Source organism: Pollicipes pollicipes, unplaced genomic scaffold, assembly GCF_011947565.3.
Source record: "Pollicipes pollicipes isolate AB1234 unplaced genomic scaffold, Ppol_2.1 Scaffold_2869;HRSCAF=3365_pilon_pilon_pilon, whole genome shotgun sequence".
NCBI lineage: Eukaryota > Metazoa > Arthropoda > Thecostraca > Pollicipedomorpha > Pollicipedidae > Pollicipes > Pollicipes pollicipes.
Genome location: NW_023596180.1, coordinates 1 through 19,397, shown reverse-complemented (window position 1 = coordinate 19,397; position 19,397 = coordinate 1). Strand labels below are relative to the sequence as shown.

At 45.8% G+C, this 19,397-nt stretch overlaps 1 protein-coding gene across 1 annotated transcript; it reads left to right on the top strand.

Annotated features, from left to right (window-relative positions):
* The first annotated feature begins 283 nt into the window (after positions 1-283).
* On the top strand, positions 284-15,566 carry LOC119114664 (uncharacterized). Its single transcript, XM_037238692.1, has 4 exons — positions 284-422; positions 3,404-3,559; positions 9,688-9,736; positions 15,006-15,566. Exons 1-4 carry the CDS (start codon positions 284-286, stop codon positions 15,148-15,150), a joined length of 489 nt encoding a protein of 162 aa, XP_037094587.1. The 3' UTR covers positions 15,151-15,566.
* The last annotated feature ends 3,831 nt before the right edge of the window (positions 15,567-19,397 follow it).

The window sequence follows — 19,397 nt, the reverse complement described above, 5'->3', positions numbered from 1 at the left end:
ATGTCTGACCTTATGTGAACCGGAGGTCATGACCTAGGAACCTCAAACTTTGACTGAGTGAGTTTACGTACAGGTCAACACAATCTGTCAATTTGATGTCTCTAGCTCTCTTGGTTCCTCAGATCTCAGGGGAGGGGTCAAATTGATCCCCACCGGAGCGAAAGGTATCCAACCGGCCCCCGGGCGCATGTTTAAGTCCCAGCACCATAATCATCAAGGCAACGGCTACACCGCCGCCACCGCTGTTGTGTTCTGTGCAATCAGCTGGACGTGCGGTCGGCGCATGGCGGAGCAAAGCGGCCAGGGGCGCGGAGCGAGCGGTGACGCCGACCTGCGACCGGCGCGCACACTGCGCGTGCAGTTCGACGGCGCCGTACACGAGTTGCTGCTGACCGGCGACGCCGACACAGACGACGTAGAAGGTCAGTGCGTGGCCGGACGGCGTCGAGGGCTAGTGACTCACCGACGGTGCCCGAGGTCAGTGGACTTTCCAAACGTGGTGATGTGTGGAATGAGTGGAATACTGGATAGGATAGTTTATTAGGCATGTGAATGTTGCACTGTGTCTAATATCTGAAGCCATTCTCACCATAAATGCTATCATGCACCATGCCATGCGGACGTCCAGGACCCCCGAAACAGAAGGCATAGGGGCAAGCAGATGACTTCCGATTGGTCGGTGTGCAAAGTCAGCGGGCTTTCGAGACCGGAGAGCACGGAGGCTTTGGAAGAACGCAAACGCCCTGGATCGCACGGCATAGATGGTCAGTGACACCAAGGGACAAAATGTCATAGGTGCTCTGTGGAAGTCCCGTACATCCCCAAATGTCTGTATGGTCAGAGGACCTTCGGAACGGTAGTATGAATGCCAAACGATGTCCTGCTCCGGGCGGTATGGATATTAGGCGGATATCCTGAACGGCGGACGTTAAAAAGGATCGGTTGACGTCCCGGGCCGTGTAGTCAGGAAGATCGGCAGATATCCAGGGCCGAAATGTGCAAAGCGCCGGTGTGAATCTGGACTGGACGCTATAGATGGCCAGTATACGTCCTTGACCAAACCGTGTGGAAAGGTAACCTTCACACCAACGGTAGAGGGGCAGTGGGTAGTCTACCGTGCCTTTTTGGGAAACAGCTGAAGAATGGGTTACGCTTGCCTCTTGATTTTTTTCGTGTTTTTTATTACACCAATCCTACGAACATGAAGTCGTCAAGTCCAAGTCTTTTTAGGTAAGTCATGTATAGCAGCTTTGCTTAGAGTGTGTCGGACCAGAACATGAGTAATCTGGAGGTATTCCGGCAATTATGGTAATATGGGCTTCATGTGGTCTCTGGTAGATGGTAACAACCGTCTACTACCGTGTTGTGTCGATGTTATTAATTTTTACTCCAACAGCAAGCTTTAGTCGCATGTAAGTCTCGAAGACCATCATAGGTCACTAAAGTTACCTGACCTTCGGCCTGCATTTGGAAATATTGCGAATTATTGCCAGCATTGATCGGTCCCATTTGCCCTTTCAGTCTGCAATGCCGGTTACAATTCTCCGAGTGGTAGCGATGAATCAAACATGTCATGTTGGGATTATGACGGCATTGTTGCTATATGATCAGGAGGTCTGAGTTATGGATATCTGTGTTAATTTCTATCCTTGCAATCCTTCCATCAGCACCCCATTTTTCCAGATATGGCACAAGTATCTTGACCTCAGAAAGCACGACAGAGGTGACAGACCTAAGTAGGGACTCAAAATGAGGTTTTGCTGAAATTGGTTCTGACGCTATCCAAGGCTGCTGCCAGTAAAAAAAGAATACAACTAGCTGTAAAACACGCTTCTCGTTTAAAGAAAACCCCAAATGATCTCGATGGCTTCTGTTCATCTGTGTGAAACGCCCTCTTGTCGATCTGAATCAAGTAGACGCAGTCCTTATAGCATTACGTGGGTACGGGCACGACAAGGTAAGCTCAAGAAACATTATTTGCGAAAAATCTGATTAAACAGGCCGAAGCGTTATTTGGTCTGATATGACCTTCATACCAACCTTAGGCAATGACATGACCTGTTGCTTAACTTGCGTGGACTATCGAATAACCTTTCTTCCATTTATCCTTTCCAATTCCAGGGTACCAAGGGGGATATATGTACGTACCTAGGACTCCCCACCCCCGCACACCCCATCAGGTTGAAATTGGTGCCGACCACCACCATCAGCGTGCGGGAGTTAATAAACGTCCCGGACCAGACGCTGTTTGAAAGTCCATGGACCTCCTGGGCCGAATGTTAAGGACATCAGTTGACTGTCGAAACCGAGCAGTATAGAAAGACATAGGTTGATTTGGACCGGATAGTTAATGCCTCTTTTTTCCCCGTGTTTTCGTGTCGAATTGACCAGACACTGCGCAGCCCTGACCAGCGAAACATTGCGGTTTCTCCCACGGGATTAATGCTGAAATATCTGCGCAAGGACGACGGAAGTCGCACGGCGAATTGTTAACCCCTCAAAATCAGAAAAGCGGCTACAGCACTGCTGCATTAGGGATTCAGTCGAGAGTGTATGGGGTACAAATCATAACCGATGTCCTGCGATAGGTATCACCTTGAATCCCAATAACTGGACGATCGATTTCATGCTCTTGTTGCATAAGCAGACGGCGCTATAACCTCACGGATGTATGTATCATTGTACATCTGTAACTTTAGGGCATTGAATCACTAAAATGATTGTCATGACCACTGGACACCACCACAGTAGCCATGAGCGTCCGCAGTGCGCGGGACTGTCCAGATACTGCACAGGCCAACAAGCGGGACCGGTGGCCCACAACCGCCCAGTGCGTCTCGTATCTTCGCTTGACTTGGGCTTATGAGCTGCTCTTCGACCGATGCGGGTAATTTCATCATTAGAGTACTGAGAATTCGAGTGGCACATAGCGAGGTCTTACTCAATAACTAAGCCCGTATCCTGGAAAAAGCCCCCGTTCCAGGCCGCCCTCATGCCAACAGTCCGGGTTTCGGGCGCCACGCCAGGACTGAGCAGGGACCTATGAACGGGTGGCGAGGACCGCCACCCGTTCTTCCGACCTCGCCACCCCCCCCCCCGGGGGGGGGGGGGGGGCGAGGACGGGCAGGCACCCGGTGGCTGGCTGACACGGAGGCTGACCGCCAGCTGAGCCCTTAATAGCTACCTCCCCGTTAGTAAGCCGCGGAAAATCGCCTCAAAAGAAAATTATGGCACATTTAAACAGTGCTCACTTTTAATGACACTGGTGTAACAATGTGGGAACTTCTTGCGTCTCTTCGGCGCTTAGTGCCCTGTTTCTCGTTGCGCTGATAGCGCCGCTGTGGGTTTTGTGACTGATTGGCCATTATGTGACCGTGAATAATATGTTGGTGTTCTTTGGCAGACCTCCTGCGCACCTTAGCTGGGTGCGGCCCGGGCGACATTCTGAAACTGGTGACGTCCGAAGGACAGCTGGTGACGCCAAAGTTCCTGACCGGCTCATCAGCACGCTCCGAAGGCACGCTCTACCGACTCACAAAGGCCGCCTCGCACGTTTGCGGTGGGTACCGCTATGGACAGTGTGCGGCTGTCAGCCAGCAGGCGGCAGCACTGCTGTTCTCGGCGTCACTCGTGCCTCCAAAAGGGTGACCGAAGGAAACACTTTAAGATGTTGGTAATTCTTCTGCAAAGTATGTAGACAAAGGCGCGCATGGGGGTGATGCAGGCCGTTATGGGACGCGTTGTGACGCCACGGGAGTCACGGAGCTTTTTGAAATATGCGTTTGTTTTATTCGTCCACCTATGGAGTTTAGGTATGCATCCAACATTTCTTAAGACAGCACTTATGGCGTTGCTCCTCGTTAAATAGCTAAGAGAAAAAATGAGATATGCATTGGTATTTCGGCTACAAGCCTTTATCAAAGCCTTCAAAATTGGCCGCCGATCCCACGTGATTTTCTTATTTGTTTTGGACAGCGGGCCACGATTTTCACGGGTCACTAACGTTCAAGGGTAGTGCAGGGAGTAATTTCCAGCCATTATCACGAATCAGTGAAAATCCATTTAAGGCTAAAAATCTCGAAAAAAGGCGTCATCGTACCGAATTCCGGTAGGCTGGTGTCACGCATGACTAAAAACGAAGTAAGGTAAACACGCAAACATGCAAACAATTTTGAGTTAACACGCATTACGCATTAAGACATTAATCACAGTCGCATAATCGGCCTCGATGACCTCTGCACACTGAGATCTGGTTGCCGACTTCTCACAAGAATGGACCGACTTACTTTCCTTTCTGGATGGTCTCTGTTCTGCATATGACTTGAATATTAAAATGGGTGTAGGGTCCATACCTACCTGGGTTTCAGCCTGAGTCTGTTGAAACCACATGACATCTTGGCTTGCCCAAATGACATCTATTGCCCCCAGGCACCAACATTTCGGAAAGGATGCGCCAGATACCTGTTTAGCTTACTGTCATCCTTTCAAGCTATGCGCAAGTACGGTTTTCATTTTTAACGATGTAGTTGATCATCCAATGAAAGTGTTCATCTATGTAGGCAATTTTAAGTAGCCGTCATCCAACCGAGCATGTCTGGACCTATTACATAAATCTTCCTAAAAGTCAGGGAGAGTATCTGTTGCCCAACAGCAAACCATATTTTCTTCACCATTTTGTCTACCTTTGGACTAAGGTAGGGCTGTTTGAGCTGTTTAATACCGCATGCAACATTTTTCGAATTACATTGTGCTGGTGGAGACTAGATGCGCAGATTAATTGTGCGAAATTATACCATATTTCGTGGGCTTGCTATGCAGGTCCTTTTCAACCGTTGTGGGATTGTTCCTCCCTTCTACACTTCACTGGTGTGTCAGAATATGGTAAACCCTTTCCCTTTCCTGCGGGATCCGCCGTGGAAGCCAGTTTGGAACGCTAGTTATTCGTCAACCATAAATATGCTTTAATGGCACGCTATCTGTGTGTCCATTTTCCAGCATAATTACCAACACATCTAAGAAAGCTGGTTTGAATGGGTGGGCGGTCAGGGTCCTCGTTTCAACACAGTCCAAAACTATAATCGCCAAAGGAGGTGCGGATAGGTCTCCCATAGTAATGCCCAGTTTTTGTCGATAGTGGACGTCTCCGAACGAGACCACATTATTCTGGAGACAATGCTCTGAAAGGCCACGGACATTCACTTAAGACAGGCCAAAAGAATCAATCTGATGCAAATGGTCGTCTACCTTAGCTTTATCGGCAGCGGCTGCAGGCTTATGATCCTCAGGCCACCCACAGAAAACAGATGTCCTAACGTGTTTAGGTGTCAGCTCTTTGATGCTTTTGTCCAAAATTTTCTACCAACTGTGCTCTTCAGTGTTTTTTTTTTGTTCTAGCTACCACCTGAGAGACTGGGTTCATCTTCGCCTTTTTATAGCTGTCACTGCCGCGATGTGTAGCCCGAGTCTTATCCACATGAGTTGGCTTGTCTAAGATTACAAAGTGCTTACACTTATCGCTCTGTTTAACGTCTATACCGTCGTTGTTCCTGAGGTCTCTGGTGAACTTCCGCTGATGCGATTCCAGTGACATTTAATTTCCCCACTTCATACTTTTTCGAGGTGCATAGTGCATCATCCTTCAATTTCGGCAGGCTGAGTTCCACATGAGCGTACGAACTTGATATAGAAAAGAAAATCCTCCGACCCCTGTTTGGCTGACATTATGTGTTGAAAGCTCTTATTTTGAGTTAACGATCTTCAATATTTCAGTATATCAGGAGATACTGGTTAAATGACGTTATAAACCTAACTAACGATTATATTGATGGCACTCGATATTTCGGGCTGTGCTCATTGTCAAGAGCCGCAAGAGTCCGGAAAGGTTCAGCGAAATATAACACTTGCAAATTAAGACTCATGACACCAGAAAATATCCTTGATCTGCGCAGATACTGCCACTACAGTCAAAAAGGGGGGTCAAAAAGGAAAATCATCCAGGCTCCCATCACCGCGCATACCGTCTAACGTTAAAGCCGCAAAAGGATATTTAGAAATGAACATATCATTAATGATAATAGAAGAACATTATCTACCGCACATCAGCCACCACAGACTTTGCCTGGACCTCGGGAACGTGCATAGCCAAGAACATGTTGTTCACGTCAGCTCCCACGATGAAGCGTGTACGTTTACCTGGGATGGACGTTCCCAATGTTCAGCGATTCTAAGATCTTCAGTTTAAAGTCGGTTTTTCCTAAGATTTCCATTGTTTCCAGGTGTTGCCGAAATTTCCCTTTTAATTCTTATTTCGTATTTGATATCTGTTGTGCTTGCTTCGTCGTTACGTGTCAATCCACCATGCATTCTCCTAGTGGTGTATACGCTATCCGTAAACATGCCTTCTCGTGGTGTTAACTAAACCGATACATTATTATATATTCCATTTTGTCAATCAATATCAGTTATCAATATTCCATTTTGTTTCTCCTACATAACATATCCCAGCACAAAGGTCGCAAGAACCCTGTACGCTACGCTCTTCCTCGTGCAACTGTCCCGCGGTCCTTTCACACATGTTTAGCAAATCCTACTCCAAGGTGGACACATTGGCTTCTCTAGCGGTAATCGCCCTAGCATGGGCCTAAAGCACTAGGACCAGCAATCCACGCTACCCTAAGGCCGTGCATACTGCCCACGCGTACGGCGGCATTTGCTTGTTTGCACAGGTCGTCGTCTATAAAAGGGAGTTTCCTATAGGCTTCATTTGATTGGTTTACCTTTTTACAACTTCTACGCATGTCTGTCGTTGAGTTAAATCGACAACGTCCGGGACAGGTGGCAGGCCTATCTCTATATTTGGATTTCGTCCATAATCTGGCATATTGGAGATGGCTGATTTAACGTAAAAACTTTAAAGTCAGTGCACGGAGGTCCTGGAAAGTCTTAAACGGTATCTGGAGAGATTAACGACAGGTTCGGCAGGTAAGCTCGACGCGACTGACCGCCGTCGCTATCATCTGCGTCTGCCCCACCTATGCCTCGTGGCGGTGCGTTCGCCGGTCTTGGTGGTACGACTGCGTCGTCTGTTGGATTTACTTGTGGTGCCACTTCTTTCTGAGAGCTGGCAGTTAGGAAGGAGGCGGTACAACGATGCTGCCATGACACTATCTAGATATGCATTATTTCCTCATCTTAGCATATGCCAAACGCTCAACTCCTTCAACTTTTTCAAGTAAAAATGCCTATAGACTGACTGCATCAGTACAAAGTTCGCACCTTTGGCCAGAAGAATAAGACCTGCAGTATTAAGCACTACGGACCAGAAATCTGACGCCGGGCTTAGGCATTTTCACCTGCCGCCTAACGTTCTGTCGGACGACGGCTTTTGCCTTGCATAGACACTTGGAAATCGAGGCTTGTTAAGACCGACACTGCCTTGCATAGATGAGAGCTTGCTTTGGAAAACCAAACATATCACTGGAAAATCAAAACTGCATACGCATGGCTTGGATTAAAAAACCATAATAGTCTGGTGAAATCTTCCATCTCGTGGCCTAAATGCCCAGGAAACTGTATGCCATGTATGTGTGTAGGGGTTTCACGGGTATTGCACTCATATAATCTTGGGTCACGAAATTAAGTGTAATATGTGAAGTCTATGTAGCATAGTCCATCCGCCATATTTGTCTGAGAGTTGATGGTAATGTTCTAAATAGGAAGATTTTGCTAAAAGCACCAGATAGGATGAATTTTAAGTGTATAAGACTGCTCTACGGAACACAAAACCACTATTTGGTGAGCATTTTCTTCCATACGTCATCGTTTGACTACGTCATGGACGTGTATATGACACCAGTTTCGCTGCCAAACTGGCCGTTTGAGAACCACCATGAGAGCGGACTTGTACTTCGTTTGTCAACAGCTGATAGTGTTTCCTGAACCCGAATTTTGTTACAAGCTGGTGTTTTTGACCTCTCTCGTGGTATTCTTGTATAGCTGTTCGTGATTTTATATTCCTGCTTCCTGGGTCACATCCTCGGTTATGGCGCTTTTCTTCAGTTATTTGATTCTCAGTCCTATTTCCGCCATAACGCGTAGCACTGCTCAAACTCCAACATTATATAGCACAAAACGTCATTCGTGTTCCAAACACGCACTCTACGTTTTACGTTCGTTGAAAGCCAACTGACATTCGTTAATGCCGCAAATATTGCTGCCGCACGCCAGCTATGAATCCAAAATCATATTTTTCTTAAACATGGCCATTGACGTGCCGTTATTCGCGTGACGCTTCCATGGCGTCCCGCATGCCTGGGTAACGTTGAAGTAGTTTGAACAAAGTCGTCTGCACATGTTTGAGAGGGCTATTGCAGTTCAAAACCCCATGTAGATGTGGAAAACATCCTTGGAACGACGCTGTTGGGAGGACCACCAGACGTTTTTACCCCTGTCATACAGCCTTCAGCAGTTTTCAACTACTGTTCATAGCTGTTTTGATAAGTACCTGTGCCCCAAAAGTCAATACACCTGTCCTTTCTCCTTTAGTTATTTAACGAGGTTGAGGTCAGTTGTACCGTCTCAGTATGTGTAATATTCCTCGTAACTACATTGAACAATGGTTAAAGTAGCATGTTTATCGATCTTGCTGCAGAACCGCCTTTGTTGCCCTCACAAACTTTTCTGAATGCTTTTGAATTGTTGTAACACGTTTTTGTCATAGTTATCAGATAGTGCCACTCTCCTACTTGAACTATCATTCCATTTTAGGTCACAGCTGTTTAGTGACCTGATGGCGCAGTCTGAATTCCACTGATTGAATGAAGTATTTTTGTACAATAAATTCCTTTAACGTTTCCAAAATTCAGCCTTGGAATCAAGTTGTGAATATGATATGTGTATGCTAGCATACATATATGATACCACTAGATGGAAACGGCTATGCCCAGTTCGTGCTCGGAGCACAGAAAGGCATTGTCTTTACATTTAACTAAAGCCACACGTATGAGTGTCCGGCGTATGCCTTAACGATAACATCTCGGACGCAAGTAAATGAAGCGTCGATTTCGTAAGTTGTGAAGTGCATTTACGAAGAACATTTTGCGCATAGCTTTATTTATTATTGCACAACAGCCTTATTCCTCGTAGAAAAAAAACCAGGAGAACTGAAATAAATATGCCTTGATATTTTGGCGGCATGCCTTTATCGAACTGAATAGCACAAGTAAATTCGAACTTACTTGTGCTATTCATTTCGATAAATGCATGTTGGCGAAATATCGGTGCATCTTTATCTCTATTCTTTTTGTTTTTTTATCCGCGGAATGGATGACAAATTATTACTATGTTTTCTATGAGCGTTGATCACGGCTGTTTAACTCGTGCATTTCACGAAAGAAAAGCGTCAGTTTAGGTTTCCCGTAACTCGCCCGGTTTACTTCAGTTTGCTAGTTTGCCTGCGAGCCTTTGCTATTCTGTAGCTGCTATTCATCTTTCGATCGCACACATCTACCAGTACTTAACATGGTTGCTGCCCGTCTAGTGGTGTTATAGATCTATGCATAGAAGTAAAACTGGCAACATCCCAATATAACCTTGCACCTCACGTCGGATGAAAACATGGCGCTTGTAAATCTTATTCAGATTCACGAAGATGATGTAGTAATGCTTGACCTATCTCTCTGCTTTCAGGGAGAAACATTCTATCGAAGGAAGAGGATTTGCGGCTTCTTAAAGAAAGGCAAGTGTAATATGTCACTTGCCAAAATGGGATTGTGATGTTCTCTCGGCATGCTTTTCTTCTGAAACCCGAATTGTTCTCCTATGTCGTTGTTTGTTGACATGATATCGGTTCAAGTTGCCAGCCATACCAGTTGTTATAAGACTTAACGATATTTGCATCTATGCATTCTTCGCAAAAATGTGTGCATATATATATATATATATATATATACATAAATATATACTCGTGCACTTAGGAAGTCTGCTTTCGTCACTGCAAGTTTTGTGATATGCAAAGGCAAATGTACATCAGTTTCTTGCGTGGTTACTCGATCGTTCGAATTAAATCCTTCGTTGTTTTCGGTAAGACATAAATCAGTTCGCCTATAGTCATTTACATCAGTTTCAGCTAGCTAACGTTTCAAGGACATTTGTTCCCCATTCTCAAAGAAATGTAAAACAGTTGGACGGAAGCATTCCAATATAGCGAAATACGACGCATGCTCTACGACATATAATCAAAGAAAAACCACCAGTTAACAGATTATGCATCCTAATATCAGGTCAAATTGCAGAACACACTTAACACGCGTGCATCACTTTCCTAACCATTTCCACACCATGACCAAATCACGGCGTCGAATCATCCTGCTGCAATTGGGTGACTGAACAGGTCCAAAGTGATGCATTACCTAAGCTGTTTGCTTAAACCAGGCATTCTTTCTCTGATGAGGATGGCTTCGAGAACTTATGAGCGGCATTCGTTTGGACTTCATTTTATAATCTGTTTTCAGTTGGGTCAGAGCGTAGGATATTTTTATTGTGAATTTTGCGCATATGCTGGTCTGACGCTGCCTTCTGCAAATGTGTTATCATGTGTCTTGATAGAGATGCTGTGATAGTGATGACCACTAGACAAGAAACCGGCCCATCAACTTTTCATCGAAGTCAAATGTCCCTGTCATGTAAAGTGGACGAAAAGGGTTGGCAGAACGCCGCCAGGTAAAATATCATACCAGCCGATGAAGACACTGCAATACCTTACCATCTATTAAAAGGGAGGACAACTAGCCACCTTGCGATGAAAAGCAACCTAACCGGAGACGAAAACCAGCTAAAGCGCATCAATACAGTGAACGAATTTAAATGTCCCACCTTAGACCGACTAAAACCAACTGAACCAACTAAACAACCAAAAACCAACTATAGCGCATCAATACAGTGAACGAATGTAAATGTTCATCCTGAGACTGCTGGCTCCCCGGCTGGACCTACATTAGAATGACCACGGCATGTCTATCACGATGCGTGACAATGATCCTGAAGAAGGGGGCGCCAGACCTGCATGTGAGCAAAACTCATAATCATAATGATGTCAAAACAAACGCCGTTTGCAAGTTCTCGGAGCTATCCCCGCCAGAGAAAGAATGCCTGGTTTAAACGAACAGCTTAGGTCGTGCATCACTTTGGAGCTATTCAGTCACCCATTCATAGCAGGATGGTTCGGTGCCTTGAATTTGTCATGGTGTCAGAATGGTCGGAAATGTGATGTATGTGTGTTTGAATGCCTTTTGCACATTGCTGTGAGGATCGGAACGAATGGCCTTGAAACGTTAGTTAGCAGAAACTAATATAGGTGGACTATAGGTGAACTATACGTAAACTGATCTATGAGTTACCCAAAGCAAGGGGGGATCTCATTCGAACAATCGGGCGAACGCGCAAGAAACCGATTAAATGTACATTTGTCTTTGCATATAACGGAAGTTGCACACATATAAATGCATTTATGCATATGCAGGAGTGCCGATTTCTATTCTATTTTAAGGATCCTTCTCCCGCTAGGTTGATTCCCCGTCAAAGTTGGTTTCGGGCCCCAAATTGTTGGCTGGGCTGTTAAGAAAATTTTACAAAAAAATACATGTCACACATACCTTATGTGTGTACCTTATACATACATACCTATTACATATCTTATGCCCATACATGCCACACATACCTTCTTTGGTTATCATTCGCTGGCCACTGACTACTATGCTTACTTAATGAGTGGCTATAACTACTAAATGACCACTAATGATCGCTACCCTTTGAATAAAGAGCTATTTGATCGTTAGAAATAAAAATCACCGTTTGTCAGATTGCAGAGCCTGTTTCACATTGAAAGGTATTGAGGCGAGCATCCGATATCATGGAAAAAGCTCTCTTGTAAATATTGATGTGTTCGTAAGTACAAAACTGCTCTAAATCACAAAGTGTCACCAAGCAACAAGTATGCGCTTTAATACGTTATCGCGCGATTACACCACTGAACATTTTCATGACGCCAGGGTCGCTTCCGAGGCTGCCGCGTCAGACTTAACGCCGTAGCGGATGGCGTCCCTCATTTATGGTACTTCTACGCGCCACAAGGTGGCGTTGTTGGTTTATGTGCGTAAATTATATCTACCGACGTTCGTTGCGCATGCTTTTGTCTTTTGTCTTGAATATTTTACCGTGATGGCAAGTTCCTTACTGGAATTTGCGTTTTCGTTTAGGACGTTATTCTTAAGTTGTTGAAATATCGGTGTCATGTCCGTCGCATCTAGCAGTTGCCAAAAACCGATATTATTAATGGCAAAACGCTAACGGCAATTGAGAGATTCGCCCCGTTTTCCTTATTCTTGCTTCATCCCGAGTCCTTGCAACAACCCGTTTGTCCAGGCAGGATACATGCATCCGCTATGTGGGCTTGTGCCTGCTCCATTTGAAAGGGACCCCGCTCGAGCGCCCAGCGCATGGCCTGCATAGGCTCCCTGTGCGGGCTTATGCTCGGTGGCTAGACCTCCACGTGCGTGCAGATCCACTCTCATTCCTCCTATAGCCCTGAAGTGGTCATTACTGACGTCAAGGGCTCTAATCCGAACAATCCAAACAACGTAAAATAGCGATTGAGATATGTAATTAGCTGAGTAAATTGGTTGTTAACCAAAACCCTTCTGTCAATGCGATTCTTTGCGTTGCATTGCCGTGAAATTTAAATGTTCAAGTGGCCATGCTTTTTCATGACCATGAGCACACTACAGCAATTGGGCAGGATATTTGGGTGATATCTCTGACATCTTGCAGATCTGGGTAACTTCCAAATGGGCGACGTGTAATAAACTGCCTGAGAATGCGAACATCAAGCGAGAGGAACATCAAGCGAACAAGAAACGAGAGGGTTTTTGGTCTTAAAAAAGCATGGCTGTGAACTGCAAGGAACAGTCATGGAAATCAATGTCTCAGTTAAAAACCTTTACTTAAATGGAACGGCTTTTTAAAGTAGGGTAAATTCGTGGAGAAGCACACCTTTGGGAGTAAAATGGCTGGGCGAGCACGTGGTCCTCCCACCAAATCACTTACACCAATGATCACCCACACGATTTGGTTCGTGTCATAGAGCAATGTTTACAGGAGCAGATGACACGACTTGATTTGCTCTCCGACTGCTCATGTGCTGTAACACAATCTCCTAACAGCCAGATGAACTTTGCACACGGATTTACTTTATAGTACGGAAGTGTATCAGTGCATTGTAATCTTAGAACATCTGGGCGTTGAAAAGCTGACGCAACCAATCGGGGATTCGAGATATATGGTGCTGTCTTGTTTCACCCTTCCCTGGCGTGCCCTTCTGCGGCTGAAGCGAGAAATTACGACCTTTGGGGCCGACTGGAGCAGTTACATGTCTCGTAAAGCCAAAACGGCTAGTTTCTGCGAGGCATGGCCTCAGGTGTCTGGAGATGTTGACACAATGATTTGCAATGACGGGGAAATATTAACATAACGTTGCATTTTTTTCAACAACTGTATTCTCATCAGTCAACACCGCAACCTCTTGTGACCCTGATAAACAGGACGCGCGGCCAGGGCTACCTCGCTGCTGCGATTCATTCGGGCATCCGCTATATCTCCCTCGGAAATGCTGAAATACAGACTTATGCTTTGCTAGGGATGAGATTGGAATTAACTCCGAAATTAATCAAACATTGGTTGTGTCCCGATAAAATCCATGCCACTTGCCAGACCCGAATATGACACAGCCTGGGTTGAGCCAATTTTCCTCGCTGGAATCGTCGATGGATCAATACAAATCAATGTTAGCAGCAATCGCCATTCCTAATGTAAGTTTATGTGGGCCGCAGTGAGCAGCTTATGTGAGGCCGCAATGAGCAGCTTACATGAGCAGCTTAACAGCAAGGGAATACTGAACGCTTTCTACATTTGGTATATAGACATATATCGTATGCTGCTGTAAGTGCCATCTACTGTCCTGGACATAGGCGCTTCATATAACGCGCATTATCATGGATGGAATAATTGTTCGGTCCAGCAGCGCATTGGTTTATACACCACGTTTCGGCCACCCAACCCTCCAACCGTCGTCGGGTGTTATTGCAGGTTACTGGCGGAAACGTTATGTACATACTTACACACCAGGCGAGGACGGCACTCCAATGAATCATTTCATTCGTGATACTCAGACTCAAGCTTCCCATAATGCAGGCTATATGTTTATCCACTCTCACGAGAGCGAAATACTCCATCGAAATTGGTTTCGGAATTCAGCTAGGCATACGTGAGTCCGAATCAGAGTCTCCTCAGAATCACACGCTACTACTTGAAGCGAGCTTCGGAACAAATACTGTGTGCTGCAAGTGGAAATCGATTTTGTGGAAGCGCAGTCACACACAAATAAACTCAACTGCCATCAAAGTTATCTGCTGGACAACTTCTCCTTGTAACCTGAGTGATTCTGTCGGAACAGAGGCCCCGCGCCGTATGCGTGCGTCATATATACTTTTCATATACACACGCACACACACACACACACACACACACACACACACACACACACACACACACACAAAACACACACACACACACACACACACACACAATACACACACACATATATATATATATATATATATATATATATATATATCATGTAATATATGCATATATATATATAAATCATATTCTCATAAATGTACACTTATCTTTAGAACGACTAACAAAAATGTTCCTTGGGACTAGTTCCTACCAGATGCGGGTGAGCGTCGAGGTGGTGTGACCGTGCTGCGGTCAGATGTCATGTGCTGTGTTACGTGAAGACCTGCATCTCATATGCTGTGTCACGTGAGAACTAAATCTCATGTACTGTGTCACGTGAGACAAAAATCTCGCGTGACAGATGGGGTTGTCGTCGGCTGTCTGGCATGACGTTTCATTTTCAGTTAGGACGTGAATTCTGACATTTTCAGACTCGACAGCCTTGAGACAAAGCTTCTGGAGAGTGCTAGACCAGTGCCGCCATCTGTTAAAGACCTGCAAACTAACGTTTGGCAGCTTCTTCGCCAGCTACACAGGATCGACCTAATCGACTGGCTCGGTAAGTGGACCAACTGAAAATAAGTTTTTTCACGGTCAAAATAAGTTGTGATTTTAGAGACGTTCCTTTCACAACGCATGACGTAAAGCCTAAAACGGCATCTTGATATCAAAAGATTCTTTGAGCAACACTTAGTTATTACTACATTGGTTCTTCGCCTATATTTTTATCTTTGCCCTCCAGAAAATGGCGCAATGGCCCTTCAAAAATGTCACCCAGGCTGCCTGAGTCTTGAAAAAGTTTTTTACGTAGACTGTAAGTTGTCTGACTGCTTGTAAGGCGAATGACTGCCACAGGCATTCTGTCATTTTCAAGTCAGAATGACTGTCATAGTCTCTCTGACTCCTGGAAGCCAGGTGTGGTGTCTAAAAGCCACCAGATCATTTGATGCGCGTGCATATCCCGTATAAATCGTGCTTACAAGTGCATTACCTAAGAGCAGTGCTGTGTAGGTCCACGTTGCGGGGCAGAGCGCGATCATTTAGCATTTTACAGTTGAAACTGTGCCTTGGACATTTTTCAACATTGGAAGCCTTTGGTACGTAATTGCTTTGGTCTAGTAAACAACCTCTTCCCTCATTGGGGACTTTTCCACCACCAGAGTTAAGACGCTCAAAGCTAAATGACTACTGCCGCGCTTCGCATAATCCGAGCAGCAGAAAAACGTCAACTCTCCCGAGAGAGTTAAGAGCGCCATACAGCTCTTGCCAATTTACGGACGATGTGGTATGGGTAGATCTTTTCGTGCTCGTGTTTTGCAAAATAGGCCTTTGCATAAAGCTCTAATCTACGAGAGCAGTAATTTTTTGGGCCGCGCATCTTGTCATTTCTATTATTTGTTCATGCATTTCGTGCGTGCAGGGAATGCAAAAATGATAGGTATAAATTTTAGAATCCTCGCACAAAACTTTAACATAGAGTTTGCGACTGGCTTTAAACATTTAATATGCTCCTTCTGAAGCATGAGAAGAGTGAGATGATGGCGGACGTCGTTGTTATCACCACGTGCATGACGTCAACGGATGGCCGAGCGAATACAGCCCATCGCTATTGGAAAAAAACATGCAAATAGAAAAATGACGTATCAGTGCAATGGTATGTCCTCTTTTCATGAGTTCAGCAGGCGGATGTGCACTTGGGGCGTATGCGCGTGCATCTGTAAACATTACTTGAAAACACACTGGGTTTGCTGGGTATGGGTCTGCCCTCGCCGGACAGTTTCAAGTGTTGTTTCTACAGCCTTGGTTTCAAAACGACGCATTCGATGAATTCACAGTTATTTGCTGCTTTGGCAAGTTTGCCGTCCGAAGGCAAAAAGGCTTAAACGCCATCAGATAAATTGTTCAAGAGAAACATTGTTAGGTTTTTGGTGAGTTTAACATGCCTATGCCATAAACAAAAAATATTTGAATGTATATTGAACACAGCTTTTTCAAATTTTTGGCTTAACATTACTAGATGCAGTTCTTCGGCATGCATCGAGTGGTCTACGTAACTCCATTTCCGAAAAATGTCAGCCCTCTTTACCTCCATACGAAGCATAAGCATCATGGGTGAAGTAACTGTTAGGACTATTGCCCCATCTGGTATGTTCGTACTTACACAGCGTTTCGGCCAAATAATTATCCAGCGTCTTCAGGTCTTATTCAGCCCTGAGAATGATTGATGATGTTCAGCCATGTCCGCGCCACAACCCGAATTCTCTCCTTGGAATCGGCAACACTCTAACTGGGATCGGCCGATTCCCGGTTAACTCGGTAATAGAAAAGAGGACTCGTAATCGCTACATAATCGTTGAGATAGGAGACTGAAAGGATCGATTGGATTGTGGACAGTTGGACCGGACTGGATTGGACTGTACAAGGTTTAATCCTAGGAATTGCGCCACCAGCGGGTAGTCAGTGGGTGCATGACGCCTTGTGCTGGCTGCTCATCTTGGGATTGTTATATGCGAGTTAACATTAGGATAGCCAAACCAATACAAATATGTCCACCAATGCTTATCAAAAGGTAGTGTCCCTCATTTTTGTACTTTGGCTTAGTGTTGTACCAGCCGCGTACGATTTGATCTCAGTATACGCATATCGCGTATCATTCAAAAGCGAAGTAGGGCTCCTCAGCAACCGAGGGTAACCCAGCATTTCAACTTATGGGTACCCCGGCGTATAGATAGCGTATATGTCTAACGTATAGAGTACTTCGGGCAAATGAAAAATAATCCGTGGAAAGCTCCTAATTGACAGAGAGTGCCAAGGCACGCTAGCAGGAAGGGCTACAGCAACAGCGCAAGCCTTCCGAGCAAACGCAAAGAAATCAGCGACAACGTAGAAGGCTTACGATCGGATCGACTTTGCAAGTGGACATTAAGGGCCCACGGAAACAGCGCAGGGTCTCTGGACAGCGCAATGAACATTACAACGTCCCAATCGCCACCCTTCTCAGTCAGTGGCAAATAATTTTTGTCCGCTCGCGGGCTCTTTACTTTCGCTTGCGACTGTTACTGGCCGCCTGAAAGCCCAAAGACCTTCAAGCTTGTTGCGACCTGTGCAAAAAACCGTCTGTTTAGCCGGCTATGGGCCCGTTCAGAGGCTATGGGCCCCTCCGGGGCCCAAAGAAAGTCATGACCCCGCGCCCCCCTCTGAATCCATCGCTGGGTACGGACGCGTAAGTCTTCTCAATGAAAGCCTCTACCTTTATCCACGCGCTGCGGCCTATGCTGATATGTAAACTGGGTCTTGTCAGCTGCACGGGGTGTCGGTCAGTCCGCCATCATGTCCAATATCTGCCCAAGCTGAACGCACGTTTTAATAACATTGCTCTTTGACTACCACACTTACACAAGATGACCTGGGAAATGGCACCACTAGGCTGCGCCTCGGGCAATGCACCTTGGGTTATGGCAATGTAATAATAATATGGCAATATAATGAGGCAATGCGGCTTTAGGGTATTGCTACCGGGCCATATGAGATTGGTGTAGTGGTGTGATGACAACTTCTTATCGACATTGTACCCGTCTTGCCCTACGTATATTACAAAACATCCCCGACCAACCTGCGACAGCCTACACCGCTCCTACCTTGCCTTACTCAAACCTACCAGCCAAGAGTGACATCATCCTCGTATTTCCAAGTTTTCCGTAATGTGGAGCGATGTTGACAACGATTACAAACTTCCTGTAGACAGAGCTGGGTAATTTGAGAACGCTTGTAAGTTGATCCAACCCGTATCTCTCCCAAGATTCCATTGTTTCCGAGCGGCCTCCTGGTATACGTTTGGGAAGCTCTGCCTTTCCCGTATTGACGTGAACGGTGCTGGGCGAACGATGAGTGTGTTCCGAGCGTTAGCCTATTTTAATCCATATATGTGAATATTTCCGAGAATTTAAAGTTTTCTGTTGTCTTTAATGCCGAAAATATCGCTTGCTTACAGACCCACGTGATTTTGACCACGTATGATCCTGAAGTCTTCATAGATTTCGCGCGGTTAAGTTTGAAAGTAAATCGTCTGGCGTGCTGTTTCATTTGTGATGTAGTGGGGACACTTGCTTCAGCACGACTGTGGGTAAGACGATCATAGCTTAACTTACCTCACTACAGGAGCGGCACACCAGAAGCTCCGCGTCTGGCTCGTGCCAATACTTCCAATAAGTTCAGAGTGGGAACATTTTTTGATAACTTAGAAGAGTGTTGGAAAGGCTCCCATTCTCGCCTGAGGACATTTACAACGTTAATGAGACGAGGGAAACCACGGTCAGACACCGAAAGGGTCGTGACGAAAAAGGGATCGAGGAAGGTAGACCATTACTACTGCAGAAAGAGAGAGATTTACACGCTGGTTTGTGCAGTCAACGCCGTTGGGAATTATGTCCCACCACCCGTCATCTGTCCTAGACTGAACTGTTAGTACACATCCTTCGAGGCACATCTACCGGCACTGCAGGATGTGCAGCGAGGGGGAAATGGGTAAACCAGGACATATCCTCGGACCCCACCCACTTTCAAAGACACACTCGGTGTTCAGCAGAGATACGAGTCTTCATCATCCTGGACAACCACGCCGCTCATAGTGAGTCCTCATCATCCTGGACAACCACGCCGCTCATAGTGAGTCCTCATCATCCTGGACAAGCACGCCGCTCACTTCGGACAATGAGTTCGCTCGGGCCGACGGGGACACGCTTCTCACGCCTCCGCTGCACACTTTTCACCGCCTTCAGCCTCTGGACGTAGTGGTATTCGGTCCGCTGAAGACCTACTACAAC

Bases quoted from the DNA above. Each gene is read 5' to 3' on its own strand.
- LOC119114664 (XM_037238692.1), top strand. From the start codon at position 284: ATGGCGGAGCAAAGCGGCCAGGGGCGCGGAGCGAGCGGTGACGCCGAC. The intron at 423-3,403 runs GTCAGTGCGTGG...GTTCTTTGGCAG, and splicing joins CGACACAGACGACGTAGAAG to ACCTCCTGCGCACCTTAGCT. The intron at 3,560-9,687 runs GTGGGTACCGCT...CTCTGCTTTCAG, and splicing joins GGCCGCCTCGCACGTTTGCG to GGAGAAACATTCTATCGAAG.